General features: G+C 47.8%; 1 protein-coding gene across 1 annotated transcript in view; it reads right to left on the minus strand.

The window, feature by feature from the left end:
• Actg2 (actin gamma 2, smooth muscle) overlaps nt 1-22,246 on the minus strand; it is a 25,331-nt gene extending 3,085 nt beyond the window's left edge. The window contains exons 1-8 of the mRNA XM_059258057.1: nt 22,115-22,246; nt 13,297-13,458; nt 12,786-12,914; nt 8,363-8,473; nt 8,028-8,112; nt 6,138-6,299; nt 5,516-5,707; nt 996-1,177 (exon numbers count right to left, since the gene is read on the minus strand). Of these exons, the coding sequence (XP_059114040.1) occupies nt 996-1,177; nt 5,516-5,707; nt 6,138-6,299; nt 8,028-8,112; nt 8,363-8,473; nt 12,786-12,914; nt 13,297-13,422 (987 nt within the window). The 5' untranslated portion in view covers nt 13,423-13,458; nt 22,115-22,246. The remainder of the gene's footprint in view (nt 1-995; nt 1,178-5,515; nt 5,708-6,137; nt 6,300-8,027; nt 8,113-8,362; nt 8,474-12,785; nt 12,915-13,296; nt 13,459-22,114) is intronic.
• Nucleotides 22,247-26,396: the final 4,150 nt, after the last annotated feature.

Genomic DNA, 26,396 nt, shown 5'->3' on the forward strand with positions numbered 1-26,396 from the left:
CTTCCCTAGTGCTGGAATTACAGATGTGCTCCATCTACTTTTGTATGTGGGTGCCAGGGACTCAGGCTCATGGCAAGTACCCTGCTGACTGAGCCATTTCCAAATCTCTCTTCAAGCCATTTTTAAAGTTGAATAATTCTTTAGTATTACCACTTTCTTTTCTTAAATTTTTTTTTTGTATGAGGTGGACATGGTGGCACAAACCTCTAATTCTAGCACTTAGGTAGCAGAGTCAGGCAGATCATTATGTTTAAGGCTAGTCTGGTCTACATAGTGAATTCTAGATCAGCCTGGGCTAAATAATGAGACTCTACCAAAAAAGGAAAGGAAAGAAAAGAAAGAAAGAAAGGAAGGAAGGAAGGAAGGAAGGAAGAAAACCATATGCATGTGTCTCTTTCTCTGTGTCTGCACACGCAAGTATCCATGGAGGCCAGAAGAGCACCAGCTCTTATAAGCTGTAAATTATAAATACTGGGAACCAAACTTATTTGTTTTGTTTTGTGAGATAGCGTCTCACTGTGTATCCCTGTCTGGTCTGGAACTCAGTCTGTAGACCAGGCTATTCTGGAATTCACAGAGATCCACCTGCCTCTGCCTCACAAATTCTGGGACCAAAGGTGTGCACCACCATGCCTGACTGACCCAGCAGTAAATGCTCTTAATGGCAGAGTCATCTCTCTGACTCCAATTGCTCTCTCTTTCTATCTCCTTCCTCCTAATTTCCCCCTCAAATTCCCTCAATATTGTAATCACCTCAAATTCTTTCAGTATCTTCTCATATGATGCCCGTGTGGTTATGGACTGAGCCATGCTAAGCATATCTTTATCCTGTCCTTGCCCCAAACATAATCCTCCATGATGTGATTGACTGCAGCCCAGGAGGAGAATGATGAGACCAGGAGACCACCAAGCGGCAAGGTCCAGCGACATCTCCCATACAGGCAGGTATTTGTATGTAGAACATCGAAAGGGAAGTAGGGCAAGACCCGACCCACCTTGATCTTCATGGTGCTGGGAGCCAGGGCTGTGATCTCCTTCTGCATCCTGTCAGCAATGCCGGGGTACATGGTGGTACCCCCAGAGAGGACATTGTTCGCATACAAATCCTTGCGGATGTCAATGTCACACTTCATGATGGAATTGTATGTTGTCTCATGAATTCCAGCGGACTCCATGCCTAGGGGAGGTTACAGAGTTTAGTCAATACCCATGCCTTCAGAAACGTAGCTCCTATCGGGCATGGTGGCTCCTGCTCGTAATCCCAGGCACTTGGGAGGCTGAGGTGGGAGGGTCAATGAATTCAAGGCTAGCCTGGGTTACAGGGTGAGACACTGTTTCAAAACCAGACAAAAACACCACCAGAGGGCTGGAGAAATGGCTCAGAGGTTAAGAGGACTTCCAGAGGTCCTGAGTTCAATTCCCAGCAACCACATGGTGGCTCATAACCATCTGTAATGAGATCTGGTGCCCTCTTCTGGCCAGCAGGCATGCAGGCAGAACACTGTATAAATAAATAAATCGTTTAAAAAAAAAAAAGAAATTAAAAAAAAAAAAACAAACAAAACACCACCAGAACTCTAGTTTGAGCTCTTCAAAGGACCCTCCCCATTGCAGCAGCCTGGTTCAGACCCTTGGTCAATTGGATCACAAGCTTAGATCCCCTCTGCCGGTCGTGGCCCTGCCTTTAGCTTCTTCAGGCCTCAGCTGACCTTTCTCACTGTTGCCCAAGGCACATTTCTGAAACAACACACTTCTTTCCCTGCCTTTAAGGAGATGTAATTCATATACTATAAAGTCAACCCTTTTAAAGTGTACAGCTCAGTGGTTATTAGTATATTCACAGAGCTGGGCAATTGTCACCACAATATTGTTTTTTTTTAAGACAAGCTGGCTTTGAATTCACTATGCAGCTGAGGATGACCTTGAACTCCTGACCTTCCCAGTTCCACAGCTCAAGCACTGGGATTACATGGGTATATTATCATACCCAGCTCTAGAGCATTTTAATGGCTTCAGAGAAACTCCAAAGCTATGAGTAGCCACTCCCCATTTTCCCCTTAAACACTCCTCAAGAAAGTATTTCCCTTATTAAGTATTATCTCTTAGTCCTTGTCATAGTACTAACTGGTAAGTACATGTCACTATTTCTGTTTTTAAAAAGTTTATTATTAATCTTATTGTTTTATTTGTGTGTCTGAATATGGGTTTGTGCATGTGAATATAGTGCCCGTGGAGGTCAGAAGAGGGTGTCAGATTCCCTGGAACTAGAGTTATAGGCTGTTAGGAACCACGAAGGTGCTGAGAATTGAATCTGGGCTCTCTGGAAGGATCAGTTAGTGCCCATAAATGGTGAGCCATCTCTCTATAATGCCCAATTATCTCCATTTTTATAGATGAGAAAGCTACAGATTGAAGGAGATGGTATGTTCAGTATGACAGTGCTCAGAGGTAGAGAGGTACAGGATTAGCACTGAAAAATCAAGTCTGATCCCAGATTCACTCTCTGCACCACTGTCTAAATGCAGGCCTCTGTGACCTAAATGCTAAGTGATGCAGAAGTGGTTTGGATTGACCTTTAACCTCATTATTAGTTTCATACTATATCATGTTTTCCTTATAAAAACATTTAATTGTGTATGTGTGTGCCCACATGAGTTTATGTGCACCATGCTCATGCAAGCGCCCATGAAGGCCAGAAGAGGGTATTGGATCCCCAGGACCTGGAGTTACAATCAGTTGGGAGGCACTGTGTAGGTGCTGGGAACTGAACCTAGGTCCTCTGCAAGAATAGTAAATGCTCTTAACCACTAAGCCATCGCTCCAACCCCATCCTGTTTATTTCTTTATCTTGTTTTCCTTAGTCTTCTATTCAAAATTATGTTTTTATTTACTTGTTTACGAAATACTGTTCCTTCTTGGGAAAATTTAGGGCAGATAAAAGTAACAAAGTTTCCGTGACTCTAGGTGTTTCTCTTTCCAAATCTCATCCACTCCTCTGCCCTGTACCCTCCCACTTCGTCTCCTCCATCCTGCACCCTCTGCTCTGTATCCACACACCCTGCACTCTATCTTATAACTGTCTGCCTTGGCCCCTCCACCCTGTATTGTTGGAACAGCTTTTTCTGAAAATATCTCTTACCTTTAGAAAGTGAGCTTTCGCTAGACCGTGCTACCAAGCTAATGATATGCATTGAGACCATTTAAAACTATGTACTCGATCTGCTGTCCTGAAGTGTACTCATCCTGTTTACTTTGGCTTTAAGAAAACAATGTAATCAACCTTACTATACTTTGGACTTCCTACATAATCTCCTTTTACAACCTAAGCTGACTGTATAGCTTTAATCTTAAACTATGTATGCTTCCATGCCCCTGATGCAGAATAGCATGTGTGTGTGTGTGTGTGTGTGTGTGTGTGTGTGTGTGTGTGTGTGTGTGTGTTGTGGTAACCATTTGCTGAAAGCAGTCAATAGGTTGAAAGCAAACTTAAAGAAAATAAACATGGCTGGGCGGTGGTGGCGCACGCCTTTAATTCCAGCACTCAGGAGGCAGAGACAGGTGGATCTCTGTGAGTTCGAGGCCAGCCTTGTTTACAGAGCGAGTTCCAGGGTAGGCACCAAAGCTACACAGAGAAACCCTGTCTTGAAAAAAGAGAGAGAGAGAGAGAGAGAGAGAGAGAGAGAGAGAGAGAGAGAGAGAAAGAAAAAACAAAAACAAACAAACAAACAAAAAAACCCACCCCAGAAACGTTGGAAGCAACATGAGGATTTAGGTGGACAACATCTGTGTCTGGTTCTGAGTGCTGTTCTGGGCTATTTGGGGTCAGTAAAATAACTTCTTTTCCTTAGAAAACTCTGTTAAGGATTTCTGTAAAGAATTCCTCATACCTTTCCCATGCTATGTGTTCTGTGCTGTTCAGCAAATACAGAGCAAAGCTTTTGGCCAGGCACTGGCACCAGACAGGCACCAGATACATACATCAGACAGATGACACAGGACACGGGCTACAGACACTAGACAGATGGAGCAGACAGGGAGGATTCAAATTTAGGCCTGCTTTTGGTCTAAACTACCCAAGAGGAAGATCCTTTTCGTCCTTTAGTGTGGAACCGAATCATTGTACCCCTCTCCCCTGCACCCTCACCCTGCACCCTCTACCCTGCAGCCCTCACCCTGCAGCCCTCACCCTGCACCCTCTACCCTGCACCCTCACCCTTCACCCTCTCCCCTGCACCCTCACCCTGCACCCTCTACCCTGCACCCTCACCCTGCACCCTCTCCCCTGCACCCTCACCCTGCACCCTCTACCCTGCAGCCCTCACCCTGCACCCTCTCTCCTGCAGCCCTCACCCTGCAGCTCTCACCCTGCACCCTCACCCTGCACCCTCACCCTGCACCCTCTACCCTGCAGCCCTCACCCTGCAGCTCTCACCCTGCACCCTCTACCCTGCACCCTCTCTCCTGCAGCTCTCACCCTGCACCCTCTACCCTGCAGCCCTCACCCTGCACCCTCACCCTGCAGCTCTCACCCTGCACCCTCTACCCTGCAGCCCTCACCCTGCACCCTCTCCCCTGCACCCTCTAACCTGCACCCTCTACCCTGCACCCTCTACCCTGCAGCCCTCACCCTGCACCCTCTACCCTGCAGCCCTCACCCTGCAGCTCTCACCCTGCACCCTCTACCCTGCACCCTCTCTCCTGCAGCTCTCACCCTGCACCCTCTACCCTGCAGCCCTCACCCTGCACCCTCACCCTGCAGCTCTCACCCTGCACCCTCTACCCTGCAGCCCTCACCCTGCACCCTCTCCCCTGCACCCTCTAACCTGCACCCTCTACCCTGCACCCTCTACCCTGCAGCCCTCACCCTGCACCCTCTACCCTGCAGCCCTCACCCTGCACCCTCTCCCCTGCAGCTCTCACCCTGCACCCTCTACCCTGCACCCTCTCTCCTGCAGCCCTCACCCTGCACCCTCACCCTGCACCCTCTACCCTGCAGCCCTCACCCTGCACCCTCACCCTGCAGCTCTCATCCTGCACCCTCTACCCTGCAGCCCTCACCCTGCACCCTCACCCTGCAGCCCTCACCCTGCACCCTCTACCGTGCAGCCCTCACTCTGCACCCTCTCCCCTGCACCCTCTACCCTGCAACCTCTACCCTGCAACCTCTACCCTGCAGCCCTCACCCTGCACCCTCTACCCTGCACCCTCACCCTGAACCCTCTCCCCTGCAGCCCTCACCCTGCACCCTCTCTCCTGCAGCCCTCACCCTGCACCCTCTCTCCTGCAGCCCTCACCCTGCACCCTCTACCCTGCACCCTCTACCCTGCACCCTCACCCTGCACCCTCTCTCCTGCAGCCCTCACCCTGCACCCTCTACCCTGCACCCTCTACCCTGCACCCTCACCCTGCACCCTCTCTCCTGCAGCCCTCACCCTGCACTCTCTATCCTGTGCTCCTCCAGCATGTACTCCACCCTGCCTCTGAGTGACGAGCAGGCCCACAGGCAGCACCTCACCAATGAAGGAAGGCTGGAAGAGGGTCTCAGGGCAGCGGAAGCGCTCATTGCCAATAGTGATGACCTGCCCATCAGGCAACTCGTAGCTCTTCTCCAGGGAGGAAGATGAGGCCGCTGTGGCCATCTCATTCTCAAAATCCAAGGCCACATAGCACAGCTTCTCCTTGATGTCTCGTACAATTTCTCTCTCAGCTGGAGAGTGTAGAAATGGTAAAGTGGTCACTGGGCTCTCTGAGCTCGGCTGTATCATGTACTCTCCAGGAAACTCTTAGTCTACTTTGAATCCAGCCTTAGGAAGAGGACAGAGCTGCCCCCAAAGAGAGTCAAGGCTCTCTTCCATGCTGAGTTAAATGTCCCATCCCTCAAAAAGGCTTGATTCTCAAGCAGGACTTGGCAGGGCACTGCAGAAGGAAGCTAGCTGTAAGCCTTGTCCTCCTCCCCAGAGCATCTCTCTGGGGAACCTTCATCCTCCAGTGAGGCTGTCTTAACACTGCAGGGCTTCCCAGTTCACCCCAATACAGCTTGAGGTCAGAGCCACAGAATTCTCATCATTCCTGAGAACTTCTGGTACTAGATGAGACTGGGTTTGAGCTCAAGTCTGAATGAGGAAAGGGGTGGGTACCTGTGGTCACAAAGGAATAGCCTCTTTCTGTGAGGATCTTCATGAGGTAGTCCGTGAGGTCCCGTCCAGCCAGGTCTAGACGCATGATAGCATGGGGCAGTGCGTAGCCCTCATAGATGGGGACATTGTGGGTCACGCCATCCCCTGAATCCAGAACGATGCCTGTGGACAGGGAAGACAAACCTCATTTCCATCTTTCATCTGTTTCTGGAGTCTGTTACTGAGTGATCTTCATTATCATATTTTCCTTCAGTAGTTAAGAAAATTCACCCACCATGAGAATTCTCAGTCATGTGTGTGTGTGTGTGTGTGTGTGTGTGTGTGTGTGTGTGTGTGTGTGTGTGTGTTTCCTTCTCCTAAATGAGAAGATTGGGTTCTAGAAGGCAAGTATTACGTCTCAATTTCTTGGATTCCTTGAAATACATACATGAAAATGGACACTTGTCAATTTACTCTAAGTCTGGACTCCACATTCTGTTATTTGTTATTTTTAGACTACACACTCTCCTGGAATTGGAGCTGCCTAATGTGAGTGCTGGGAAATGAACTTAGGTCCTCTGCAAAAGCAGTATGTGCTCCGAACTGCTGAGCCATTTCTGCAGCCAAGTATGCCTATTGTTTGATACAGGCTTTGTGAAAACCCCTGGAAGGATGAATGCTCAGGTAAGCAGCAAACATATGAAAGAATACATTTTTTTAAAGACAGGCTTTCTCTGTGTAGTTTTGGTGCTTGTCCTGGATCTCACTCTGTAGACCAGGCTGGCCTTGAACTCACAGAGATCCACCTGGCTCTGTCTCCAGAGTGCTGGGATTAAAGGTGTGCATCACCACTGCCTGGCTGAAAGAATACATTTTAAAAAGCATTTATGATGGTGCTCAAGTCCCTGTTGAGGATCACGGATTCTCTGATTCCTGGGCATCCTTCTATATCCAGGCACATACTATATGCAAAGTCATTGCTATGAAGGTGTGGGGATAAGCCCCTGGCATGACGATAATAAGGAAACAGCCCTTGTACACATTATCAATTCATGTATCAATTATAGCTTGTTTATGTAAATTCTTTCCAACTATACAAGCAGGTTCACACCCAGTTTGCTCCATGGGCACTCTGAGTTGTTACTTCCCTGGACACTGCTGTTCCTCTTGTTCTAAGCATGAGCCTTTGTAGGAGTCCAGCTTGACTCTGCTTCCCCTGCAGTAATGCACATCGTATTGGTAAATTGTCATATGCTGTTTGAGCTCACTGGGACACTGGCTCTGGAAATGGAGTTGTCCCCACCTCCATTTCAGACCCAAGTGTGCCTCAAAGTGCCCTCCAAGGCCCTGTCTGTGGATAGGCCGGCCCCCTGACTCTGTGGCGGGGAGGGAAGAAAGATTAAAGTAAGTGTGAACAACCAGAAGCTAAACCATTTCCAACAAAGGTTACTACTGTTTAGTCCATGGTATAAAAAGTGCCTGTAATGGGAAAGGGGAGCCACAAGTTCAGCCATGGAGAGAAACTCAGTCAGGCACTGTGGCTGACTGCCTCAGCTCCCCAGTCAGTTTCGGTTGGATATTTGTAAGTCCCCAGTTCGATGACATCACCTATCTGCTGTTATTTGTTCTTTTCCTTGGAGGGGACACTCTCCCTGCCCAGGACTCTCTACTGGAAACTCCAGCTACAGCCTCAGTGGGGCATCCCCAGCTGACTTCTACTGGATGTTTTGAGTAACCAATCTCATGATGTTCTGCTATCTATGGATTTATCATCCGTCTCTTGCTACTTATTCTTTTTCTTTGGCTTGCTATAAACTCGCTGCAGACGCTGTCATTCAAAAACCAAAAGTATGACCACCACAGGTCATTTTCAGGACTGTGAAGGAAGCCTGGAGCCAAAACTCTACCGACCTGTGGTGCGGCCAGATGCGTAGAGGGAGAGTACAGCTTGAATGGCGACATACATGGCAGGGACATTGAAGGTTTCGAACATGATCTGCAAGGACAGCAAGGAGGAAAGGACTGTCTCGCAAACATCACAGCACCTCCCGGCCTACAGGATGCTCTGCAATCTTCTCAAGGGCAAGAACTAGGCCAACTCAGTGGTCCTTCTTTATCCCACTTCCCCCGGGACTCGCCTTGGCGGCCCACACGTACAGGGCGTCTGTAAAGACATTTGGCTGCGTGGGTACCTGATGGGGAAGAAGGACCTGGCCAGGCTGCTTCCCTGTGCACAGTGCTCTTACCTGGGTCATCTTCTCCCTGTTGGCCTTGGGGTTCAGGGGGGCCTCTGTGAGCAGGGTTGGGTGCTCTTCTGGGGCTACCCGTAGCTCATTGTAGAAGGAGTGGTGCCAGATCTAGTTGAGACAAAAGCCAGAGAAGCCCAGCAGACTTCAGACCAGGGCCATGAACAAAATCTGACTGGCCCGTGCGTACTGGAGGAGGACAGCCAAGAGCTACACGGGACAGTGAATCTGGAGAGACTTCTCATCCCCGGGGAATCTCTGATGGACGTGGAGAGAATCTGTTCCTTCCCCCCCAGCATGCCAGACAGAGAGCCAATGTGTGTGCTCATGTCTACCATTTGACCCTCCCTCTTCCTCCCTCCTCACACTTCCTCCTGTTGCTTTGTGCCTTCGAGGAGGCAGGCTGCACTTATTGCTTTCAGGCTCCTGGTTGTGTTTGGCTGATGAGTGATATTGGCAAGAGGTTGGACAGTGGGAAGAGAGAAAAGCCAGGGCGTTGCTGTGGTGTGGCCTACCATAAACACCCTTCAGCTGATGGACCCTCTTTCAGCACCCCAGGTCTTGCTGCGTTCCAAGGACACTGTCTACCCACTCAAAGTTTCTGCAGGGGACTCTTGAGATCACAAGAGCTCCTGTGGTAACTAGTACTCATCCTTCTCTGGTTGCCTTCATCTTGCTCACATCCCTGTAAGTATTCATTTTGTCAGCCTCATCAAAAGTGTATACTGCCTCCTGCTGTGATCCTGATACATATACGTGGACCCAGTACTCAGTGTTTACTAATGACCGGGCTGGTGCTTTGAGCAGGGCCTCTCTACGTCAGCACTCCGTCATCTTAGATTGGCTCAGTCAGTGCTGTGTGGGACAGACCTGTGCATCATGGGAGGTTTAGTGGCATTCCTAGTCTCCTCACTGGAGAGCACCTATTGGCTCTAGCACAAATTTGGTTCTATCTCCAGACATAACCACGCATCTGTCTTTCTGTCTGTCCGTTCATCCATCCACCTGTCCGTGTGTGTGTGTGTGTGTGTGTGTGTTGTGTGTGTGTGTGTGTGTAAGCACGTGCGTGTGTGTGCCCACACATGCAAACCTATCCTAGACAAGAATCCCCGCCATAGAGGAAGTTTCCTGAGCCCATGACTAGCTCCTTATCCAGTGCTTCAAGATGATCAGATGAGGGGCTTTGCCTTAGAGGGGTTTGGCAAACAGTGTCAGGGACATGGGGTCTCAGTTTCTTTAGCAACAGGGCTAAATCATACAACAGTATTTGTGGGTTTGCTGGAATGTTAATAAATGTGACAAGAGCCACTATGATTGGACATGATGTCTACTTCTTAGTCTGGATGAGAGAAAGGCCAAACGACAGAAATGCCAAGAAGCAGCTAAATGAATGGAAGAGAGAGAAATGATCACTATCTGGGTGACTGGGATGGGCCGGGAAGCAAAGAAGGCCCCCAAAGGCTTCAGAGGGCTCTGAGACACAGGGACACCACTAATAGAGGCCTTGGACTTTGACATTTCACAGAGATAAGGAACGGGGACTGGCCTCAGTGGAGTAGAGTGGGTTTGAAAACCTTTCCCATGGGCTGGAGAGATGGCTCAGAGGTTAAGAGCACCGACTACTCCTCCAGATGGACCTGAGTTCAATTCCCAGCACCTACATGGCAGCTCACAACTGTCCGTAATGCCAGTTTCACCGACACCCATGGCAAAAATGCCAACGCACATTAAAATAAATAAATTAAAAAACTAAACTTTCCACAGTTGCTCTGGCTCAGCCTCCCCTGGGCTTAGCTCTGCCCAGACCTGCCAATCAGCACCATTAGGAGTGGGCCAAGCACTGGACTCCATTTAGGAATGTTGCCAAATCAAAAAATTTGGAAAATATCTTCATCCCATCTGTTGTTTATAGTTAACATTTTGACATCTTTCCCTTGTGACTCTTGTCTTTATGTTATTTGTAATTTACTTCCTTCCCTTTTCCCCTTTTTTGGGGGGGGTTTGAGACAGGGTTTCTCTTTGTAACAGCTCTGACTGTTCTGGAAACTTGCTCTGTAGACCAGGCTGGCCTCAAATTCACAGAAATCTGCTTGCCTCTGCTTCCCAAGCACTGGGATTAAATAAAGGTATGCACCACCACCACCTGGCTATTATTTCTTATTCATTTCATATCCATTATTGTTATTGTTATTATTGTTGTTATTATTATTATTATCATTACATGTTGAAATTTGTTTTTAATTAATTAATTAAATATTTTTGAGACAGTGTCTTTCTATGTACGCTGACTTACCTGGAACTTGCTCTGTAGACCAGACTGGCTTCAAACTCTCAGAGATCTGCCTGCTGCCTCCCCAGGGCTGGGATTAAAAGCGTGTGTCGCCGGGCAGTGGTGGCGCACACCTTTAATCCCAGCACTCAGGAGGCTACACAGAGAAACCCTGTCTCGAAAAACCAAAAAAAAAAAAAAAAAAGTGTGTGTCACTACACTTGGTTGCTTTTATTTTATTTCAAAGTGTGGATCTTTTTTTTTTTTAAGAGGGTAATTTTCTTTTCTTAGAAAGGGGATTTTTAAAATTATGTGTATTTGTGTGTGTGTGTGTGTGTGTGTGTATGTGTGTGTGTGTGTGATGCACATGAGTATAGGTGTCCTCAGAGGCCAGAAGATGGCATTGGATGCCCTGGTGCTGGAGTTACAGGTGGCTCTAAGGCACCTGATGGGGTGCTGGGTGCCAAATGCAGGTCCTCTGTGAGAGCAGCCATGCTCTTACCTGCCGAGTCACCTCTCCAACACTAGCACTTTGTATTTTAATGATAAATCTCTGCTGCCTGTCTAATGATCTTTCAGTATGCTTGCTGTAATATTTTTCAATATGTTGTTTGACTTTCAGATTTTTATTTTTTGGACATATACACTAGAAGTTATGACTTTTAGGAAATCAAACCTATATATTTTTTCTCCTATGACTACTTTCACCAGAAAGCTGACTAAATGTTTACATCCACCTTACTGTATCTGCAGTCTTTGAGTTTTTATATTTAACTTTTTTAGGTTCAGTTGATATTTCAGAGAAATGGTATGATGTAAGATTCTGCATCCCTGAATAACTAAGTGGTTATTTCAGAACAATCCATCTGATTCCTATTCAGCTTTTCTTTTAAGATGCATAATATATACCTAGGGCTTTCTCTAAAGAGTTCATGCACTGTCCCTACTGTGAGAAAATATTTTGTTTCTTATGTTTTCAAATTAAGTATTCAGAGATGTGTGTAAATAATGAGTGTCATTTCTAAAACTCCAATCCATATGTTGGGATCACAATAAATCAGTGTCTAATTTCATTGCCAAAGCCCTCTAGTGGAAAATGATGTTGCTTGATCTGAGATGGGATCTCATTCTGTGACCCAGACTGGCATTGAATTCACAACAAGGTGGCAATCCTCCTGCCTCAGCCTCCCAAGCTCTGGGATTATAGGCATGAACCACTGCACCTCACAGGAAAGTTGTTTGTTTTTTAATCTCCAGCTCAGAAATGAAGATACTAAGGCTGGTGTACGGTTTGTACACACGTTTCTTTGCTGTTCACTCCAGTGCCTTGCCTGCCCCTCTCTGGAATGAGAAGGCTTTGACATATCTGAAGGCTAGTTCACACCTGAAGATGCAAAGGAACTAAGTGGATTACATACTACAAATCAACCATTCAGCCCCCATTGCCACCTGCTCAGGAAGCTCTCTGTTACATTTTAGAAAACAGTCATAGCTGAAGCAGGGATTCGGAGACAATGGTTGGCTGTATCTAGAAGAACACTAGAGAGGTGACTTTTCTACTTGTGATGTCATCATTGCCCCGCCTTCTGCATTTTCTTATACAAAACAACAAAAAACTTCCAGAAACTCCTAGCTTAGTACTAAAGTTTTTCATTGGCGAATACTATATGAGCATTGCCCTTAGCTGAACGTATGTCAGGGCAAAGAAATAGGAGAGAGAGCTGGACTGCAGAGAGCTGTGAGCTGCCTGATGTGGGTCCTCTACGGGAGCATCAAGTGCTCTTAACAGCTGAGCCATCTCTCAGCCCCAGCTGAGATGTTCGACATTTTAAACAAGGGCCTGTGCCTAGCCAGATGGAGTCATGCAGGAGAGGCAGAAGCTGGAAATTAGGTATGACCGGATCCTCAAAGGGTGCTACGAAGAATTAGGAATAAGGAGAAGTGTATGGATGAATAAGGGCACAGGAAAAGGGAAACTGCGGGAAGCCATTGCCATGGTCCAGGGGGAGAGGTTGGGGGCTCAGGCTGGAAGTCATCTAGGGAATGGAAAGGGAAGGAGGAAAGCTGTGGGAAGCATTCCCCAGGAGACTGCAGGATAGGAGAGTCAAGAGGAGATGTCACCACTGAAATAACCACATTGGGGGCTTCAGATACCTTTTCCATGTCATCCCAGTTGGTGATGATGCCGTGTTCGATGGGGTATTTGAGGGTTAGGATCCCACGTTTGCTCTGAGCCTCGTCCCCCACATAGCTGTCTTTCTGGCCCATTCCCACCATTACACCCTGTGACGTGAAAGAAAAGGAGAGAAAAGTGAATTGGCTTAGGGGTCCACACACAAGAGATTCAGTCACTGGGATGTCCCTGGAAAGGAAAGAGATGAGGAAAGGAAGCAGGAAACGAAGGTGGGCAGAGACAGGAAGAGGAGGTGGGGGATTTCTCATGGGCTGATCCTTTTCTCTCACAGAAGACTATGTGGTTTTCTGAGAGAGAACAAAGCCCATAGATGTATGTATCCCCTTATCTTATTTATACTCTCTGCAAAGAGAGAGAGAGAGAGAGAGAGAGAGAGAGAGAGAGAGCGCTCAGGATAGTTCTTTCAGTGCAGGTGCTATGGGGCTGGGGCTCACTCCCGGTGGCTCAGTCTTGGACCCAGAGGGAACGCACCTGGTGGCGAGGGCGGCCCACAATGGAGGGGAAGACAGCCCTGGGGGCATCATCTCCGGCAAAGCCTGCCTTGCACAGGCCAGAGCCATTGTCACACACGAGGGCGGTGGTCTCTTCTTCACACATGGTGGGTGTTGCTGAGTGAGCTGGGGGCTGGAGCACCTTTGGGTTGCAAGAGAAGGGAACAGTTAGCCACTTGTCAGGTAGTACAGGAGACGGCGGTCTTTGTGGCTCTGGAGTCTGAGCAACTGGGGTCCTGTTCTAGGAAAGACAGACATAGGTTTGGCTTTCTTGTTTCTCGAAGCTGTGGCTCTTACCTCCCTTCAGCTGCTAAGCACTGAATTATGCTACCCTAAATTTATATATGGAATGTACACCAATATCCTCACACCTCAAAATATGACTGGATTTAGAGCCAGGTCTTTACAGAGGGAAATTGAGTTTAGAATGAGGTTATAAATCCAGCATGGCTGGGCTCCAATATGGCTGCTCTCATAGGGTAGTATCTGTGTAAGAAAAGAAAATTAGAATATAGATATATGGAGAGTGTGGACTATGTGAAGACATGGCCAGAAGGCAGCCATCTATAAGCCAGGGGAGGGTCCTGAGGAGAAGCCAACCCTGATGACATCTTGACCCTCAGACTCCTAGGGTCCAGGATTGTCAGAAAACAAATTTCTGTCCTTAAAGGCCCTTGTCTGTGGTTGTGTGGTATGGCAATCAGCCAAGAAATACATTTTATTTTTATTTATTTAATTTTAGTTTTTGAGATAGGATCTCACTATGTGCACCATGCGTGTGTCTGTGAAGACCAGAAGAGGGTTTCGGATCCCCTAGAATTGGAGTTCAGAATGGTTATGAGCTGTTATATGGGAGCTGGGAACAGAACTCAGGTCCTCTGCAAAAGCAGCAAGTCCTCTTAACCACTAGGCCATCTCTCCATTCCTGAGGTCTCACTGTGTAGCCTTGACTGGCCTGGAACTCACTATGTAGACCACGGTGGTCTCAAACTCACAGAGATCGGCCTGGCTCTGCCTCCTAAGTGCTGGGATTAAAGGTGTGCGCCACAGTGCCCAGTTTACTACACTTGATTTTAAAGATGAAATAGCCATACAACTTTCATTCAGTGGAGAGAAACGTGAGAGCACTTACCAGCTGTTAAATAGGTTGAGAAGTTTTACGATATACCTGAGGCAGGATTAGTATTTACAAGAAGAAAGACCTCTCACAAACCGGAAAGCAGACAGCCGAAAAGAAAAAGAAAGACTTTGAGAAGACGGTTGACAAGGAGGGGAAGCAAAACCGTCCCAACGAAAGACGCCCAGCCTCCCTGACAAATAAAGCCACCTTCCGCCTAGCACACACACACACACACACACACACACACACACACACACACACATATACAAACATACCAAGTGTGTGTGTGTGTGTGTGTGTGTGTGTGTGTGTGTGTGTGCAGCTATGTGTCCATGTATGTGCATGTGTGTGTACGTCAGGAGACAAAACCTCCCTTTCTCCCTCCTTCCCTCTCTATCTCTTAACAATTTATTTATTAGACAATTTCATGCAAAAGAGAGGCATAGAACAAGGAATAGAGAAACTATCTGGGAAGGAGGGGCTCTAACATGTCATTTGGTGTGTGTGACCACAGCTAGCCCTCTTTTTTTTTTTTTTTTTTTTTTTTTTCTTTTTCGAGACAGGGTTTCTCTGTGTAGCTTTGCTCCTTTCCTGGGACTCACTTGGTAGCCCAGGCTGGCCTCGAACTCACAGAAATCCGCCTGCCTCTGCCTCCCGAGTGCTGGGATTAAAGGCGTGCGCCACCACCGCCCGGATTGCAGCTAGCCCTCTTATGGATGGGAGGAGAGAAGTGCTCCAGACAGCTGTGACTGATCCCAAACAGCCTTGTGCTGAAGCCAGGCAGTGAAGATCATGAGCCAGGCAAAGAGATTATGTTTTGGGATTTTGATCAGGAGATCATGAAGGCTAGACAGAGTCAGGGCAGAAGTTTATTAACACTGGGGCTGGAAGGATGGCTCAGAGGTTAAGAGCCCAGGCTGCTCTTGTGGAGGACCTGGGTTTGATTCCCAGCACCTACACTGTGGCTCACAATCAACTGTAACTCCAGTTCCAGGGAATCTGATGCTCTCTCTGGCCTCCTGAGAACCAGGTATGAATGTGGTATGTGCAGGTAGAACACTCTCACACATAAAATAAAATAGCAACTAGAAAATACATTATTGTATGTGTGTAGAGTGTGTGTGTATGGGGTGTGTGTGAGGGCACATGCTCCTTGGCATGAGGTGGAGCTCAGGAAACTATGGAGCTTCCACCTTTACCTGAGTGCTGAGGATTGAACTCAGGCCATCAGGCTTGGGCAGCAAATGCTTTACCCAGTGAGCCATTCTGTGAGCATAGCTTTGTTTAAAACAATCAGAATTGAGGGGCTGGAGAGATGGCTCAGCAGTTAAGAGCACTGGCTGTTCTTCTAGAGGACCCAGGTTCTATTCCTAACACCTGCATGGCAGCTCAAGACTATCTGTAACTCCAGTTCCAGGGGTTCCAACACCCTCACACAGAAATGCATGCAGAAAAAACCCAGTACACATAAAATAAAATTAAGAACAATCAGAGCCGGGTGGCGGTGGCGCACACCTTTAATCCTGGCACTCGGGAGGTGGCGCCAGGTGGATCTCTGTGAGTTCGAGGCCAGCCTGGTCTATAGAGTGAGATCCAGGACAGGCACCAAAACTACACAGAGACAGAGACACCTTGTCTCAAAAGAGAGAGAGAGAGAGAGAGAGAGAGAGAGAGAGAGAGAGAGAGAGAGAACTGAAAAAGTTAGTTGGCTCTGAATTGCTAGAACCCTCCACCCTACCACCCAATGGAGAAAGCAAAGTATGTGATGTAATGAGAAAGGTACCAAGTTACTCCCATCACACTTCAGCCAGTGCTTCCAAGTTGGGTGACACAGCATGTGTTTTTATATAATATATATATCTTGAGGCAGGATAGCTCTGTATGCTGGCCCAAACTTTGGGCAATTCTCTTGTCTCTACTTCCCAAGTGCTGAGATTACAGGTATAAGCCACCATGTCTGGCAAAATGTATTTTTAATTTTAAAAAAGGTTTTGGGACTGGAGAAGTGGCTCAGTGGTTAAGAGCACTTGCTGCTCTTACAAAGGACTCAGGTTCAGTTCTCTGCATCTATAACCATCCGTAACTGCAGTTCCAGGGGATCTAATACCCTCTTCTGAGCTCCTGAGAGAATGCATGCACATGGTGCAAGAGGCATGCATGCAGGCAAAACACCCGTATGCATAAAATAAAAATAAATATTTTAAAAATTTTACCTCAATTTTACAATTTATAGTATCATCTAGTTAAACTTCAAAATTTCCCTGAGACAATATATTTTTAAATCCCATTCTATTGACTTGCACATCAAGACTCAGAAAAGTTAAAGAACTCAGCTAGAGACCTCCTAGCCAGAACAAAGGGAGCAGCCAGGCCAGGCATTGATCCAGGCCAGGTGTGGACAGTGCCAGAGCCTGTGTTGTGTTGTCCTTGCCATGGCCGAGAGACGGTCAGAACTTTTCCTTGTATGGCAGTTTTCTTTCCCCTGCCTTCCAGGAGCACACAAAGGGGCCCTGTTTCTTCTCCCTGGGCGTCCTCTGAGCTCTTTCTACACCAGGACCAGGTTTACCCTAACACACAACTCAATGTCTGGTACACAGGAGGTGCTCAATAAACGTTGACATAGTGGGTCCCCTCCCAGACCTGTCTGCTCTGTTCCTGGGATCTCAAGCACTTGGCTCTCTCTCCCCTAGCTAGTCCTCAGCTGCACTGACATAGTGAATATCCTCCTGAGGGAAAACCGGCCTGAAGAGCCAGGAGACCAGGAGGACGGGAACCACACTTCTTTTCGGGGGATTTATTCAGACTTCAGGTGCCTATGGCTTTTCCCCTTTTTAATTTTGCTTTAGTTGTTTTGAGTCAGAGTTCTTTGTCTACTGCAGGTAGCCTCTTTTAACTCACAGCAACACTCCTGTCTTAGTTTCTCAAATGCTGGGATTATAGGCGTTTTGCCTCAAGCCCAGTTTCTCTTGGGTGCCTCTCCCAAACCCCTCCTTCTTTTGACAGGATTTCATGTACCCTAGGCTGGCCTTGAACTCCCAGTGTAGTCAAGGATAACCTTGAACTTCTGATCCTTCTACCAGCCAGTACTAGATTAAAGATACTTAGTACTTACACTTATGCAATGCTGGGGATCAAACCCCAGAACTTTGTGCATGCTTGGGTAAGCACTCTGCTGACAGAGCTACATCCCAGGGTGACTCCCATTTGACTTTTCTTTTCTTTGTTTTTTTGTTTTTTGTTTGTTTCATTTTTTTTTTTTTGACAGGATTTCTCTGTGTAACAGTCCTGGCTGTCCTGGAACTCGCTTTGTAGACCAAGCTGGCCTCGAACTCACAGAGATACACCTGGCGCTGCCTCCTGAGTGCCGGGATTAAAGGCGTGTACCACCACCGCCCAGGGTCTTTGGCTTTTCAATGACTCTTTCATCTCCTCTCTGGTTTCACTGAGTCCCCCCCCCCCCCCCCCAACTCAGCCCCGCAAAGAATCACAGGCTTGCACTTTCTTTTTCAGGTTGCATGGCCACTGAGGCATCATCCACTGAGCAACTTCAAATTGTCACCAGTTCCCACCAGAGTATTTCAGGGACTTAGAGTCACTTTCCCTTTTGAAAATTTGTCTTCTGATTTATTTATGTTTATGTGAGTGTTTTGCCTGCATGTATGGATGTGTACCAGATGTGAACAGTGCCTACTGATGTCAGAAGAAGGCATCAGAACCCCTGAAACTGGAGTTACAGAGGGTTGGGAGCCACCGTGTGGGTACCGGGAACTGAACCTGGATCCTCTGCAAGAGCAGCCAGTGTCTTCAACCACTGAGTCATCTCTCCAACCCCAGAAACATTTTTCTGTGGCAGAGCCAGAGATGAGGTAGGGCACTGAAGGCTAAGAGAGCTAGAGGCCCCGAAGGCATCTCTGGCACTGCAAAGGGGCTGGGTTGGCCCTGGGGGCTCATCTCTCGTTCAGTGCCCCTTTATTCTTCCTGGAACCCTCTCCCCACAGTCCCTCCCATTTCCCTCCCCGGCTCCCAGTTTCTTCCACTACAAAATTGAAATGAGAACATCCATCTCACAAGGAAAAGACTAGGGCCTGGAGAGCTGGTCCAGTGGTAAAGAGCACTTGCTGTTCTTACAGGGGACCTGAGTTCAGTTCCCAGCACCCACACAGAGGCTCGCAATCATCTATAACTGCAGTTTCAGAGGATCTGACGCCTTCTTCTGACCTTTGAGGACACCAGGCATGCACATGGTATACATACATACATGCAGGCGAACACTCATATGCATAAAATAAAATAAATAAACCTAAAAAGAAAAACCCTAAAAATACTTTGAAAGGAAGAAGATGGGTTAAACAATCACAGGGATGTGAAAGCGTTGCCCAGATTTGTAACCCAGGATAGGCAAACTCTGGCCTACTTTCCTATAGACTGAATGTTGATGGTTTTTACGGTTTTTAAGCGGTTGAAGACAGGCTTGGTAGATGGCTCAGTGGGCAAAGCACTTGCTGTGCAAGTGTGAGGACCTGAGTTCAGATCCCTGCTCCACAGAAAGTCCAGGGGTCACTGCTGGCTCCTCTGCCATCCCAGTTCTGGGCAGATGCAGATAGAAGAACCACCAGAGCAGAGCTTACTGGCCAGTTGGCCAAGCTAGTTGAGTCAGTGAGCTCCAGGTTCAGTGAGAGATCCAGCCTCAAAAATAAGACGGAGAGTGGTAAGGAGGACACCCAATGTCAGCTGATAGCCACCACAGACACCCATGTGGACAAGGGCACATGCACACACACCTGCACACACACACACCTGCACACACACACACACACACACCTGCACACACACATACACACATACACCTACACACACACACCTGCACACACACACACCTGTACACACACACATACCTGCACACACACCACACACACCTACACACACACACCTGCATGCACACACACACACCTGCACACACACCACACACACCTGCACACACACACACCTGCACATACACACATACACCTGCACGCACACACATCTGCACACACACCTGTACACACACACACCTGCACACACACATACCTGCACACACACCTGTACACAACACACCCACAAATAAAAAGTTTTTAAAAAGCATATTTAACCAGGTGTGGTGGTGCACACTTTTACTCCCAGCACTCGGGAGGCAGAAGCAGGTGGATCTCTGTGAGTCTGAGGCCAGCCTGGGCTACAGAGCAAGTTCTAGGTCAACCAGAGCTACATAGAGAAACTTTGTCTCAAAAAGCCAAAAAGAAGAAAAAAAAACGTATTTTCTTTTTAAAAATGGTAGAAGACTAATAGTTCATGACCTGTGAAAATTATGTATGATTCAGTTTTAGTGTATGTATTTATTTTATTCTCGAGATAAGCTGGCTCTGAGATCACTCTGTAGCTGAGGACAGCCTTGAACTCCTGCTCTTCTGCCTCCACCTCTGAGTGCTGAAATCATAGGCTTTGGAATCCTAACTGGCCTCTGTAAATTGTTTTTATTGGGACCCAGGCACACCTACTCATGCCCACACTGTCTGCGATTGCTCTTGTTATAGCTGCAGGGTTGAAGGTGGTTATGATAGACCTTAGTGCCGAAAGCCTAAACAACTCCCTGTGTAGCTGGGATGAGCTTGACCTCCTGAGTCTCCTTCCTCCGGTCCCCAGTGCTGGGATTACAGGCATCTAATCACATGCAAGGTGGTTCCTCATTTTTTCTGTTCCTCAAGATTCTACCCATATCACCCACTCTTCTGGTCTTCGCCCAGCCTCCCACCCAGGGTCCCAGCTCAGCTCTTGACCAGACCCTTCCCCTGAGCTCCAGACCTGCCGAATGAGCTGTGTGAGGTGTGTGCAGTCCAAGGTATCCCAACCCGGTACCGTCAAGCTGGCTGACAACATTAGCTTCTAGCTGGAGCTATACCCAGAGAGGTATGCCACCCACCCCAGAACCCAGAGCCGGCACCTTGTACTCTCTCTTCCTTCCTAACCAATCATAGCCCTTTTGGATTCTGCCTCCACACCACCACACAGGTGGTGGCACTTCTGCCCTGTGCCCAGTCCTTTCGCCCTCCAGACCAGTCCTTCCGCGGTATACATCTCTGGCGGTATACATCTCTGGCTGTTATCCTTTAGGCTTGACTTCTTCCATGGTGCCCACTGTTCAGGCCTTTAATTTAGCATCTGGAAACCAAACAACTGACCTACCCACCCTTCTAAAGTTACTGGGCCTGCTTTTAGCCGTGAAATCTAAATGGAGTGGAGCTGAGTCCTTTGCTGTCCCAAAGACCACCATGCTTCCTCCCTCCTCCCCTCCAGGACTGTCCTTCTCTGGAGCTCAGCTCAGATATTCTTCCCCAGGAAGCCCTCCCTGCTTGTAGCTTAACCAGGAGCTTCTTCTGGGCTTCCCCTGTTCGTACACTTAGATACTCCATTGTGATTCTATTTTTAATCTCATTTTATACTGATACAGTATTTTGTAAAGCCTGGGCTAGCCTTAAACTTACTATATAGACAAAGGTGATCTTGAACTTCTGATCTGCTAGCCTCCACCTCCCAAGCGCTGGGAAGGTAGGCTTGCACCGCCACATTCTCCATAGTGCTTATTAAACTTGAGAATGCAAGGCTAGAGAGACCCTAGCCACATTGGACTGGGTGCTATACTATACACATTTACTCCTCACTCTGAGTCAGTCTGAGAGGTTTTCTGGGTGCCCATGTTATGGGTGAGGACATGGAGGTCACTCATAACACTGGGTACCAGCATCCTGACCTGCTCCACTTGGATGCAACTCACAAATGTGGTAGAGCTCTCCCAACTGTGTGTGTGTGTGTGTGTGTGTGTGTGTGTGTGTGTGTGTGTCTGTTGCAGAGATGGTGGCCTTGGCATATTACTTCACAGATGGTGTGAGATGTTTTGTTTTGTTTGAACCAGAGTCTCACACTGAGGCCCAGGTTGGCCTGGAACTCACTATGTAACCCAGGCTGGCCTTGAGCTTTGGGCAATCTACCCGCCCTAGGCTCCCATGTACTTTGAATAAAAGCATGGGCCTCCATGACCAGCGAGGGCGCATCTTCTGGAAAAGTTGCTTAATTGCCCTGGAAGGGCCTCAGCGACTTCCTCAGAGGAGAACAAGTTAGCTGCCTTCTAGCCCCTCAACATCATGAAGCCATGAGGCATTTGTTCCTCCCTCGTGTCTCACTTTCCACACCCCACAATGGCCTCACAGCCTTCGGATACTGTGAAAACTCTCCACTCATCTCAGCCAAGCTCAAGTTGGAGGACAGAGAGACCAGCTAAGGCCAACGGAAGGAAGTACCTTCCTATTCTAATGCAGGTAGCTCATGGGTACCAGGGCCACCATTGGCTGTGACCCAAATACCCAGGGGAAGCTGCTTTTCTGCAGTGACACAGTGACCCAAGGCAAGGAGAACAGGACAGGTGTAGACTACAGGAGTCATACCAGTCCCCAAGCTGTCCTGTCCCCAGGACACTCCCTGATCAGAAATGCCTTTTCCCAGCAGGCGGCAACGTGTTCCAGGCACCACAACCACTAAGGGCCTTGACCTGGGCCACAGAAACCAAGCAGATCTGGAGTTGCACAGATAAACAGGAGGCCTGACAGCCCCAGAAAGGAAGAGGCTACAGAAGCCGGGCAGTACTCACCGAGGGTGTGAGAAGTCCTTCTCCCAGGGACTGAGGGCCGTGGAGTCTTTGGCAGAAACACCAGAGCAATATAAAACCCCTGAGGCGGATCTTCTTTAAACAGAGTCCCTAAAAAGGCCAGCTGACGGTGTGGTAACACTATTACCATATAAGGTGGTTTTTTTTCAATACACCAGCCTTGGGGGGCGTGGATGGAGGGTGGGTAGAGTGAATTATCATTTGAAAAATGTATGCAAAAGGATTCGAATGGTAACAGTCTCCGGGCTATGGATTTGTTCCTTTTAGGCCATACTTGCGTAAACAAAAAAATCACACCAGGCCTTATAAGCTGCCCAGAGTGAGGCCTGATAGGGCTGTGCTCCTGGAGAGGGAACCACACCAAGAATGGCAGTGTCTGCCTCTGTCCCCGCCTCTTTCCTCAGGCCCTCTGACTGCTGCCCCAGGGTCTGCCTGGGACATGCATGCTGTAGCCACAGAATGAGTGCCATTGTGCTTTGTCAGGTGTAAGTCCAGGACAGCAGAGGGCTGAGGGGGAAATTCCATCTGCGCTTGGCAAAATATCCCATGTGTCCTACTGTTTTTGCTGCCCTGGAACCTCCAGTGCCCTTAAACTTCCTTCAGAACTCCAAACTCTCCAGTTCTCCCTCCTGGAGTTGATCTGCCAGTCTCCCAGTCCTGGGAAATGCAGAATGAGGGCCCTGCCTCAAGACTGAGCACACCTAGCAAGACCCACGGGCCGGCACAAGTGTCCAGAGTCCTGTGATGGTGGATTTTTTTACATAATGCATTCTCTCCCTGGGCAGCTGTTCCATGTCCTACAGTGTCCACCACCAGCTCTGTGGCAGTTAGTTCACACTTCACACTTCACACCTGATCCAGACCAAAATGATCAGTTGTGAATTGGAGAGCTGCGTCCAGGTGACTGTGGGCTCTTCAAGCTCAGCTGTCTAAAACCTGTCTCTCCCCCCCCCCCCCCCGCCCCAAAACTGTCACACGCCCTGATTCCCTCCCCCAGAGTCTTTCCTCTCACTCTGTCCCTCAGGAAAGCCAGTCAGTCTAGAAGCTTCTCTTTCTCCATCTCCAAGTACCTGGGCACAGTTCCATGAATTCTAGACCAGCCTAGGCACAACAATTTTAAGGTAAGAAGCAGTTATAAAGGTAGAGACGTTTTATAAAAAGTGTCAGAGGGGTACATGGGAAGGATTGGAGATAAGAAAAGGAGGGAGGAAATGATGTAATTATATTTTAATTAAAGAAATATGAACATGCACTCATGCACACACACACACACACACACACACACACACACACACACACAATGTCAAAACAAGACAAGGCGGCCTTCTGAGTACTGGGATTATAGAGAGGCTTGCCTCACCACAGCCTACTTCACACTCAGAGGTTTTTTAACATCTTTTCAGCAATGGATGAACAAGGGAGAAGAGAAAAACAAGAAAGGATACAGTGTTTAAGCAACAGGATTAAATCTTCCTTAGGTAACCCATTGGCAGACGTCAATTGCCGCTATGCCCCACCCCCAGCTGTAATAACAGGCTCTGGATGGCCCTGCATAGAACTCCTCCCCGCTCTCAGGTTACTCACCCCCACCTAGAGCTCCCACTGTCCCAGCTTCGGCTTCCTTCTGTCTCCCAGGCTGTGGAGAAAGATGGAACAGTGTGAACAGGGGACCTCTCCTGTATCTGTGGGAAGGGGAGTGAGGAGCATCCCAAGAGGGCATTTCGGGAGATCTAGAGTGGCCGTGAGACTTTGTTCTTGTCTGGGTGCCGTGCCCACCTGAGTGGGGAGGAGAAGAGAGTGTGGACGGCAGCCCGCTGCCAGCTTTGTCAAATGGGCACAGGACAGGTGGTTGAGCCTTCTTGTCAGCCCCACTCCAGGGGCAGCCAGTCCACCTCGGACTCCTTCGATAAAAGGCTGTGGGTCCCTCTGGAAGGGGGTAGGGTGGGCAGATGGAAGCCTTTGGACTGATTTCTCTACAAAGAACTACGTGGCCGGCCAGAACTTCTAGGAATTCCCCATGTGAACACTGGCTCGGAGCCACCATTTGGACTTCAGCACTAAAGGGAAAAGCTTAACATTCCGAAGTCCAAAGAGAAAAAATTGAAACTTGCCAATCAGCTAGGTGAAAAGATGTCTGTTTCTCCCGTCGTCCCATGAGATGGGAACCTAGAAGAGCTAGGAACAGCCTGTATTCCTTCTATTTTCCAAGAGTCCTAAGCCTTGTGCTGGCCTGGGAGTTACCTTGGGATCTGGGTCTCCATAATCCCCATCTAATTATCCGTTTTCTCATTCCCACACCCACATTCATCTTCTGGCAAACCACTTGTTACCCTAGCCTCAGCCTAGAACTAAGTAAAACTATAATTCCAGCAGCCAGGAGGACCATAAAGTCAAGGCTAACCTGGGCTACAAACAAACAAACAAAACCCCCAAAACAGCAGTCAAAGAAAACAAAAATACATAAAACTCTTCACATGAAACTCAGGCCTGTCACCAGAAAGATGGCTTTAAGTGGAAGCAGGACCCTCCCTTCTGTTTTTGATCAATACTGCAGTTTCCGTAGGAAGAGCAGGGAACCCATAGGGACTGAACAAAATCTGGGCTGTTAGGACCCTCAGCCTACCCGGTTAGGCAAGACCAGAATGTTCTAGAACACCAGAGTCTCCAAGGGTGAATTTGAACAAGTGACTGACACAGGTTCATACTTTCTTGTTGTTACCAGAGCTGCCATTTATTGATTTGTGTCTACATGCTATATATTATACATAATCCTCTGTACATACAGTCATATATGTAAATTTATTATTATTGTGTGCTTATGAATGTGTGACTATGATGTATATGAGCAAGTTTGTGTGCCATAGTGCACGTATGGAGATCATAGGACAACTGTAGGGTTTATTTTCTCTTCCCATGGGTTCAACTGAACTCAGGTCGCTTGCTGTACAAAGTTCCTCTGATCACTGAGCCATCTTGCTGACCCCTGAGTAATCATATTTAATCTTGGTATTACGGACTTCAAAAAAAAAAAAAAGAGTTGGAGACTCTGAGGTCAAGGGAGATGAAGCCTCTTATGGAAATCAGGAATCCACCTGTTCCGGGTTGGTCTAGCACCAGGTCCTGTCTTTGAACCTGAATGTGACTCTCCTCCCAGTGTTGAGAGAGCCTGGTGTTTGCCAAGAACTTTTGGAGTGGTTGCTCACGATGCTGTAAGGATGAGCGTCTCACAACATAATGCAAATCATTTCAGATTCATTTTCAAGAAATCACCACCACTATCATCATCAACATAATAATGACCTCCACTACTATGCCATCCCAAAAAGAAAATTCCAAGCAATACATCAGAGCTTCCAGGTGTGACAGAGTTCATCCCTGCATTAAGCCAGTCACAGAGTCCAGGGTGTCTCAGTTGGAACCTACAGTGCCCATCCCAGTGCCAGCGGAGTTATTTTTCTTCTATATGTGCTTTGGTGAGATGCCGTAATTTGTATTGGAAGACAGATTCTGTCTACCAGAAGATGCTGGGTTTATGTTATTGTACAGATGATTATGACATACCTCATCCAAAGTGATTGTAGTTCACACTTAAATTTGTGTATGAGTGTTTGCCTGTATGCATGTCTGTGTACCACATATGTGTTTGGTGTCTGCAGAGGCTAGAAGAGGGTGTTGGATCCCCTGGATCTGGAGTTACTGGTTATAAGCTTCCATGTGGGTGCTGGGAACCAAACCAGGGTCCTCTGCAAGAGCAGGCGGTGCTCTTAGCCACTGAACCATCTTTCTAGCCCACGGTTGATTACCCCTTTTAAAAAAAATTACTGAATCCACTTGTCTGTGTGCTTGATTTTTCCATTTCCCTCCATATTCAACCAATTCTTCTTTGCAATGGTTTATATATCCCAGATCTGTCTGAAATCTTCCCTGCAAGTTCTCCAGAGCCTGCCTCTATTAAATCCTGTGGGACTTGGTGTTTAGTAGGTGTATGGTAAACATTTGCTGAATGAACGGAAAGTGGAATACATTAACTACAGTGAAAACATGTTTCTCTCTTTAGGGTCTCCTGGCCACTGTCCTGTGTACATTTGTCAAGTGTGAGGAAATTGATCTCATACTATCACAGGACTATGGCTCTGGAGGGCAGAGGGCAGAGCATCTGTTTTTTTTTTTTTTCTTTTCATATTTTAAACAGTGCCCTTCACACAGTAGGTACTCTTGAATGAGCCATGGTCTGGATGTATGACTCATGTTTTGGGGGAGTGAG

The sequence above is a fragment of the Peromyscus eremicus genome, chromosome 3 (genome assembly GCF_949786415.1).
Source record: "Peromyscus eremicus chromosome 3, PerEre_H2_v1, whole genome shotgun sequence".
Taxonomy (NCBI): Eukaryota; Metazoa; Chordata; class Mammalia; order Rodentia; family Cricetidae; genus Peromyscus; species Peromyscus eremicus.